The sequence below is a fragment of the Parasteatoda tepidariorum genome, chromosome 12 (genome assembly GCF_982258835.1).
Source record: "Parasteatoda tepidariorum strain Cologne lab strain chromosome 12, Ptep-v5.0, whole genome shotgun sequence".
Lineage (NCBI taxonomy): Eukaryota > Metazoa > Arthropoda > Arachnida > Araneae > Theridiidae > Parasteatoda > Parasteatoda tepidariorum.
The window spans coordinates 5,539,835-5,549,845 of record NC_141766.1 but is presented as its reverse complement, the minus strand read 5'-3'; the positions used below and the strand labels follow the sequence as shown (position 1 = coordinate 5,549,845).

Genomic DNA, 10,011 nt, shown 5'->3' with positions numbered 1-10,011 from the left:
TAAACCCCTGAGATTCGTTGAAAAAGTATAATATTTATTATTAAAAAGAATGTACAATTTTTAATTGATTGTGTTTCCATCAGAATGCAATTACATACTTTAACCCCCTGAGATTCCTTGAAAAATATGATATTTATTATTAAAAAGAACGTACAATTTTTAATTAATTGTATTTCCGTAAGGATGCAATTGCATCCTTTAAACCCCTGAGATTCTTTGAAAAATGTAATATTATTATTAAAAAGAATGTACAATTTTTAATTGATGGTATTTCCATTAGGATGCAATTGCATCCTTTAACCTCCCTGAGATTCTTTGAAAAATATAATATTTATTATTAAAAAGAATGTAAAATTTTCAATTGATTGTATTTCCATCAGGATGCAATTGCATCCTTAAACACCCCTGAGATTCTTTGAAAAGTATAACATTTATTATTAAAAAGAATGTACAATTTTTATTGATTGTATTTCCGTAAGGATGTAATTGCATCCTTTAAACCCCTGAGATTCTTTGAAAAATATCATATTTATTATTAAAAATAATGTACAATTTTTGATTGAATGTATTTCCATCAGGATGCAATTGTATCCTTCAATCCTCTGAGATTCTTTGAAAAATATAATGTTCATTCCTTCAGAAACATTATTTCGTTATTGATTAAAATTCAGTCTTAAAAAGCTTTTATATAAAATACAGAATTAGAAACTTTTATTTATTTTTAACTCATTGCAAAAATGTCCGCTTTATGATACTATGGAAAAATGATGTAAATATTTGACTTGAAAATTTAATCTCATTACAGGATATTTTCCTAAACGTAAGTCGGTATCCTTTAAAAGAAAATCTTGATACAATAGAAGACATCTTAAATAATTGACTCAGCTTATCTATCACATATTTGGAGTCACCTATTGAACACTGGAGAATCTCAGATTAGCCCTGTCGTTTACAATAAGAAGACGCTGTTTCGAGCGTTCGATGGCGATTATCCATGGCGCCCTTTGGCGTCTTTGACGCCAACCTTGGAAAGGACGAAACGTCGGAGACGGGACTGCATTCGCGCGCGGTTAAAGAGAATGGATCACTCCGTCAAAGCCATGAACAGTCACCGTAAAGTCGTTTTTTCACGACTCCTCAACAAACATCAATTTGAGAATGCAGAACTTGAGCAATTATATCGTCGTTATACCATTAAATTGCAACAAACTTCCAGTGTTTTGGCCCTGGTTGCTTCACTGGCTGCCAGCCTAGCTGCACTGCACGTGGCTTCAGTGCGTTTTGTGAGCGCCGCTGCACTCTACTATATTTTCGTATTTTTGATCTTTGCTGTAGCCCTTTTTCTGCTACAGGGGGGCTATGCGAAAGATACTCATTTACCGCCCCTGTGCTACGCGGTGCTCATGCTGTGCGGGGGTCTGTGTGTATTGGGGCTGCCCGTCAGCGTAGCGGAGAGCGTGACATGGGGCGCCGCATCCTGGGGCCAAGAGCACGCGGCTGCTCATGGTGTATGGGAAGTAGTCTTCGTACTCTTTATTTCTTATTGCCTATTGCCCCTCAAAACAAGAGTTGCAGTTTGTGTGGGAATAATCTTACCCACTGTACACACTATTGTTGCCGGCACATCATCCAAACAATTACCAGAGCTACTTTGGCAACAGGTAAGAAACATTCTTTAAGTCACACACTAATTGATATTTATATAATTCACTAATATTTACATATTATTCCTTATTTGCAAAAGATATTTAAAAAAAACGCATTTCTCTCTCTGTCTCTCCCGTTAATATATATATATATATATATATATATATATATATATATATATATATATATATATATATATATATATATATATATATATATATATCAGAGATTTCGTTGCTTTTCCTTGATGCAGGTGTTTGATCAGTCTTAATTTAAAGCCTTGGTTGTTCAAAATCAGCTCTTCCCTTAATTTGAATTATTTAGTTTTATCTATGAGTAGATAGAATAACTATGAATGTGAATGTTAATCATTGGATATCGAAGGTAGAGAATTCATATTATATTCACATCATATATATATATATATATATATATATATATATATATATATATATATATATATATATATATATATATATATATATATAACTATATATATATATATATATATATATATAACTATATATATATATATATATATATATATAGTTATATATATATTTGTGAGGTGTGGATGTAGGATTAATTTATTCCAATTTTAAACTTTAGTTTTGTTGAAACATAACCACTAAAAGTACAATATAATAAGAACCAACGATTTTAATGTATAGTTGAAAATATTTTTTAAATAGTATACTTGTATAAATGACGTCGGTAAATCTTGTTTGAAGATAAATTCAATTTATTCACTGCAATAACGTCTCTTATAAAGTGATTCTTTAAAATTTCTTACATTAGTACTAATTTGAAGAAATTAAGCGAAATCATTTTACCATAGGATCTTTTAATAATTTTCTCTCAACATAAACTGATATCTACCAAAAAACGTCATTAAAGATTAGTACAACAACTATTAAAAGAAATTTAAAATAATAAATAAAATAAGCTCACAAACTAAGAAAAAAAGTAATGATAAACTATTTTTATTAAAAATTTTCATTCAATATACTTTGATACACTGATGTGACTTAAACTAACAATGTAACTACAGATGAAAGTGATATTATATCAATAATGAGTTCGTAAAATAATTAATAAGAAAGTTATAATAAATTCTTATCTAATAACTAAGATAACACGACATCAACGATTAATGCAGCAAAACATAACAATGATTTATAATAATGAGTTCAAATAATTAATAAGAAACAATTATAAAATCTAATATATCTTAATCTGATAACTATGATAGCACGACATCACCGATTAAGATAACAAAACATTAAAAGGATTTCCAATAATGAGTTCAAAAAATAATTAATAAGAAAGTGATAGTGAAATCTTTTAATAATATTTTTAACACAACATATCTTTCTCTGATAACTATGATAACAAGACATCAACGATTAATGTAACAACACATATAAAAGACTTCGAGTAATGAGTTCTCAAAATGATTAATTAGAAAGTAATAATAAAATCCTTCAATAAAAATGTTCGCCTAACAAAACAAATAAATATGATAACAAGACATTAACAATTAGTGTTACAATACATAAATGTTTTTTTCTTCATATAATAAATAATGAGTTCTTTATATAATAAATAATTATTTCTTAAACTATTTTTATTTCCTTCGTTTCCTTCATTGCTACATTTATTCTTAAAATATGGAAATATGGAAGTGAAAATAGATAATAGATAGTCATGTCCATCGTAATTCTCCTTTGTGGACAAGCACAAATGAATACTTACTTAAAAGTTTTACGTTCCTTTCATTCTTCATATATATATATATATATATATATATATATATATATATATAATAAATAAATGTTTTTAATTATAGTCTCTATTTAGATCATTTATTGCTATTAGTAAACCTCTTTATTTCAAAAAGTAATATCATGAGAAATTCTAACTTAGAGGCTATAGTTATTTTTTCTCGATCGAAATTTATGGCGCGTGATTTTCAGTGGCGAGTTGCCAAAGCAAGGAAAATAATAATAGAAAAATATTTATACCTATAAAACAGGGTTCGTCATTTACCAAAATACCCTCAACTTTATGTCCCTCCTAATTGCCTTAAACCCCCCATTTGTGATTTTTGACTCACTTGTTGGAAATTACTTTAATTTACAGTTGATCAAAAAATTTTGGACTTAGACAAATTAATTAAGTTCTATTAAATGAATTAACATAAGAAACCTAATTGTCAGAAATACATAAATATATCTGATATCTTTTTTAATTATAAACTTGAACAATATAAAGATTTTCAAAAGAACTATAATTAAATAATGGAATAAATGAGTTAAATGCATTTTTATTATTTGATGTTAATTGGGATTTTTAATATAAACAAGACATTTAATGACTGACTTATTTAATTTTCAAAATTTTGCTTTTGTTACTTGATTACTGATGCCATATTTTTTTTACTTACGTGTTTATTATTTTTATTATAAATAAGCATTTATTATTTTGCTTTTGCTTTTTAAAATTGGCGCAAGTTTTTAAAAAAAATCTTCAGATGAAATAATTTTTAGTATTAAAAACTGACTAATTGTCGGAATTTTTTTAGTTACAAAGATGTAATTATAATGAAATATGTTGTGGGGGGTTGAGTTTTTCTTTAAAGAAAAATTAATAAATAAGAATACTTTTGCTATTTTCAAAAGAAAAAAAATGAATTTAAGTTTTAAAATTTAAAAGTTCAAAAAATCGTAGTTTTTAATTGTGGTGAAATAAAATCGTGCGGTGTTTTTTTTTTTATTTTTTTTTATCCTTATATAAACGGACATTCATGAACTCTATTACTATAGATGACTCGTATGGGGTCTTCCCAAGGTCAACTGCTTGGTCACGCGGTTTTGGATAAGGAAGATACTTCTTTTTTATTATGTTATATAATGTTATGAATCGCGACCAGAATTTGATTTTTCTATTTTTCTTATAATTAGTTGTTTTAACGCCTAACATTTTTATCCTTTTTTGGAGACATTTAAAATATTAATAATAATTAAAAGAAAAAAAGATGAAAACATAAGATTCCAGTTTAATTTTAAGGTGAAAAATTCGTCTAGTTTATTTGATAGGAATTATTTTCACTGGGGAATTCTGTTGTATTAGAATTTTGAAGGTATCTTATTTTCTAATTTCAAATCTATAGTTGGTTTCTTTCTGCATTTTATACAACTTAATCCTAAAAAGGATTTTTTAAAGTTCATTCCTCATTTATCTATTACATAAAGCATGGTAGGCAGAAAGCGACGATACATTTGAGTTTCGATACGTTAAGATTAGAAGTTTTTTTTCTGTCTTAAGTATTATTTTCAAAGGAGCAGACAAATGCATGTATTTAAATCAATACGTTCTGCATAAACATTCAAACAAAAACTAAACTAAAAAATACCATTTTTTAAAAAGAGTCTGTACCTTTCCGAACAAAATAAATTTAAAATTATTTAGGTTTATTTAAGCTACAATCTTCAATGCAATTTATTTTAAAATCAGCTTAATCCAAAAAATTACAAAAGTGTCTTTTAAGTACATTGTTTTTATTTAGTGCTCAACAGTAGTTCAAATTTTTGCTTTGTTATGCTAAGTTAAAGTTAACAGGTTTTTTTGTTAAAAAATATCATTATTTAACTATATAATAATAATTTTTTATTAATAGCATGTGTCTTAATGATTCAAGAATATAACGATTCATTTATACATTAATCTAATCAGCAATAAAACATGTTTTCTTATTTTTCTGTTACGGAATTTATTTTTTTGTACTAGTTTAAAAAAAATTCCATTCCATGTTATAATTTAAAAAGAATCAAATTTATATTTGTACGAATTTATTAATTTAGGCCATTTCTTGGAAATCTTAAATTGATAATTTCTCGTGATGCAATCATCCAAAGTATCCGCCTTTTTTTTTATTATAAGTTTTAAGTTAATTGAAAAATCTGGCACTTCACAAAAAGTTCCTGCCATTTTGAAACACGCCTAGCTAATTGGTAAAGTACCCAGTATTTTTTAATTAGCTTAACAATTTTTAGACTTATACTTTTGTACTGAGCTTTAAGCTAAGTAGAATAGATATCATTAGCTTGATTTACTTCAGACAGTTAGAAATGAATGATGGCTTATTGTAAATAGCGTAATTAAAGATTTATTGCAATAACCATAAAGAAGTTCAGTCTGATTGAGAAAATCTTTCATTTGGCAGAAAGTTTTTTTCCGTTTGAATTAACTCACTCCATCAATTTAATTTGTTCGAAGATTTGTTCTATTTGTTTAATTTGTTCGAGATAAACAATGTGTAGTTCTTCATATGTCTTGGAATGAATAACTGCAACAATTAATAGAAATTTGTACTATGCAAACCAACAAATAGACTTCATGTGGCTGTCTGCATGCTTCTGACCAAATGTTGATTCTGACAATGGATGGGGGAAGTACAATATTCACAGCTTTTTTTGTGGAATAAATGGTTGTTAGTGGTAATGTATTTCGTGTGTTGTATATGTGGAACAATTGCCGCTATTTTTTTAGTTAAGTTCTGTACATTATTTTTAATAATTTCGGCCGACTCAGATTAAACGAGTGAATTATTTCAGCCACTGCGTTCTTGTTATTAACTAGTTCGATTGTAATATGAGTGATTGTTTAGTTATGAAAAACCAGATCATGGAATTGAATAAAATAAGCATTTAAGCATTTTTTTTAAAGCAACACAGACAATAGTATTGTTCTTAGATCCAATTGTCTGATTTTCAATTTTGACCTCTTAAAATAAAAGTTTAATATCTTTTGTAATATGAAAGGTATACATAATTGTTTTGATATGTAAGACTACTTGACCACTTGTATGTGTGTGATATATGGACAGATCTCTAGAACCTTCAACTTTTGATAATAAAAAATAATAATAAAAAATAATAGGCACACTATTTTCACATCTCCAGAATTGTTTGAAAATGTATAAAATATCAGAAAATAATCGTGAACATCGAAAATTTTGATGCCCTTATAAGTATAAACAAAAAATTAAAATTTTTGAATTTTCCATATGTACCCTTTATTTTTCATCAAAAATTATTAGTATCCTAAATGAATTGAAAAATTTTAATATTAATTTAAATTGTTATAAAATGTATAAAAAGGCTTACTTTAATTATTTTCAGTCAAAAAATATCTTCAATTAGATAAACATAGGGAAAAAACTAATTTCTGATATGTTAAATTCAATTAATTAATGCTGAGGTTACGGTTTGACAGGGTTACGATCTGGACAACCTAGGGAATAGATCGAAAATTTTACTCAGTAGCAACGCAATGCGATGCACACAACACAGAAAATAAATTAGGCTATGACAAACGTGTGATCAAAATTTTGATTGATTTTAACATTTACTTTTTAGATCTGCGTCTGGTTACGGTCTTGACATCGTTACTGTTACCTCACCGAATGACAGTTTGTGATAAATTCGATTAATTTTTAATTACTGCAAATAAAAATATTTATCTATAATAGTAATACAAGTTTGTTCTACTTTAAATAATCTTTTGGAATATCACTAACATAAAACTCGCAGAATTGGATTGTATACCCTTTTTTTAAATTTTCGCTGGTTACGGTTTGACGTGCCAAAATTTGGCGACAAACTTTAAGTGTTCGCAAACGTCAATATTCACGAAAAATATCATTCAAGAAAATATGATAGTACACCTGAGCTACTAATTTATGTTTTTAGCGATTTTCAGTTTTTTTTTAAACGGAATACATATTGAAAAAAATAAATAAAAAGTATGTTAAAAACTCTAAGCGACACTCGTGAAAAGTTGTCAAATGTAGGATTGAAGTAAGAAACGGAAGCTAAAAGCAAGTTACTCGCGATCAAAACTGTACGTATCTTAATGTTAGTAATGCATAGTTATTCCTGTAATTTTATTCGAATTAATTTTCGCTTATTATGTTACATATTTATAAGAAAAGTTTGAAGACATATATGTTACTGATTCCTGAGATTCGCCCATATAAGACAAAAGCTCCTCTAGTGGTCGTTAAAGAACTTTAGGGTGGCACTAGAAAAATTTTAGGTTAGCAATTTATAAAGGTTCGTTGACAAACTATTTATGAAATTAATATTGAGTATAAATTTTTCGTTTGGTATAGAAGAATTACATTATAATATCAGTGTATAAGTTGGCTTTTCAAACTCCTAAAATTTTTAAAAAGTCAGGGGGGTCGGCATGTACACCGGTAATATTGTCGAACATTCGCTTATTGCGAAATATCGATGAATTATAAACTATGAAATAGATATGAATAACTCTATATCAATTTACCTCTATCAAAAACTATTTTTAAAATGATTTGTACATTTAATTTTGCATTTTCACTCATCAAATTTTCTTTACACGTGAAGTACTTTTAGAAATAATACTTTAAATTATGATAATTCTTCTAGATTATTTCAAAAAATGATAAAAAGCTATTAAAATATAGCATAAAGATACAAATTTAAAGATTTCAGAGCATGATGTGTCGGATTCAATAGCGTTAGCAGCGTCGTCATACGGATCCCACTCACCAATGGATTCATTCTCATCTGCTATGTCCCACAAAAAATTGTCCCCCATCCACACTTTTTAAAAGATGTTGCAATAACGTTTGTAACGCATATAGTATCAATTGACACGTCTATAAGAGCAGTGCGGAAGTTTTCAGTTTTTGTAAACGCGTTTCACGTGAAATAATTTCAACTTGAGACAATTTTGTTGTCTTAATAATTTTTTTATGTTTTTAATTTTAAAAATTTTGGTATTTGATTTTTTTCCAGCTGTTGACTTAAATACCTGACATACCAGAAATTCGTTATCACGTGTTCAAAAATAGGGAATCGACTTATACATGGTATTTATATTTCTAACTCAGCATGCATTATTTATTCAGTTAAGTTATTACAATTGTAATCATAAAAAAAAACGCTTTTAACGATGACAATAAAATACGTTACTCAATTTTAATTCTTCTAAAAACATAGGCGATAGTTTTCAAATTGACCTGAAAATGCTTATGAACTACTTCACACTGATTTCACATTTTTTTTTTTATAATATGAAAGAAAAATAATATTTAATTAACTATTAAATTAAAACAGTAAAGTGTATCGTGAATATATTTATGTTATTTTTACGCATGAAATATTTTATCAGAAGTAGAGTAAAATAAGGCTTTCAATTTAAATAAATAGGTTATTAGGCATACTTTGACTAATTTTAGGGCAGAGTTATACAAGTGTGTCATATCAAAAATATTAAAAAAATGGGACAAAATGTTTATTTATTTATTAACATTGTTTTGTGTTTGTTTATTTTGTGAGAGAGAGTTAAGATTTTTTTGACTTACAAAATGTATAGAGAGGAAGTATAGAGATTAAAAAAAAAAAAAAAAAAGAAAAAGAAGATTGGAGCCGATGTTTTTGATCCTACGGTTCGATTTCTTCACAGAACAACATCAGAATTCTCGAAATAATGCGCAGGGCAAATCCTGTCCCCATTTTATATTAAGACTACATGTTCTTATTTTAGGCCATAATTTCCCAACGTGGGTGGTGAAAACTTTAAGGAGGGGGAAGGGTGGTGAAGACTTTTAAAGCACACTCAATACTAATTTTAACAAAAATTAGCATTGAGTACGCTTTAAAATTAATAAATATTTGGGAATTAATAAATAGTTTGAGTTATTAAATTTAAAAAACTTTACTTTTAGAACGTCACTTCTTAAGGACTATTCAACCAGTTTCATTCAGCTTTTGTATTTTATAATTTCAAATCACACAGATTAAAAAAAATTTGCATGTACCTTAAAATTTTAAAATATTTGACCCTTATTGGATAATTTGATAGAAATAAATAATTATTAATAGGATATATTAATTTTGAGTGCTCCTCATACTATTGTATTGATATATTTTGCTTTGGCTATATTGATACAATATCAGAAAGCACTCCTTTTTGCGGATATAATCGTGTGAGCTGATGAAAAAATTATATCTTTTATTTTTGGGATTTTTATTAATTTTTTCCTTTTTTTCGGATTTTTTTTCCGGTTTCTTATTTTTTTATTTTTATTATTATTTTTCGTTCCCCCCCTTTCTTCATTGTTCCGTAATTTTTTCCATGTTTTCTCTACATTTTGAACTTTATATATATATATATATATATTTAAATAGCTACGTAACAGGTAAGAAATAGTTAACATAATAGTTAACACTAATTAATTATCATATTTGAGGTCACCTCTCCGAACCATTCAGAGTGGCTCTTAGTTTATGAACAAAAGAATTGAAAAAAAAAATT

At 27.2% G+C, this 10,011-nt stretch overlaps 1 protein-coding gene across 1 annotated transcript in view; it reads left to right on the top strand.

Moving 5' to 3' along the window:
• Window positions 1–1,042: 1,042 nt before the first annotated feature.
• Window positions 1,043–10,011, top strand: part of LOC107453371 (adenylate cyclase type 1) — a 192,650-nt gene continuing 183,681 nt past the window's right edge. Inside the window, exon 1 of the mRNA XM_016070185.4 lies at window positions 1,043–1,661. Within this exon, the coding sequence (XP_015925671.2) occupies window positions 1,080–1,661 (582 nt within the window). The 5' untranslated portion in view covers window positions 1,043–1,079. The remainder of the gene's footprint in view (window positions 1,662–10,011) is intronic.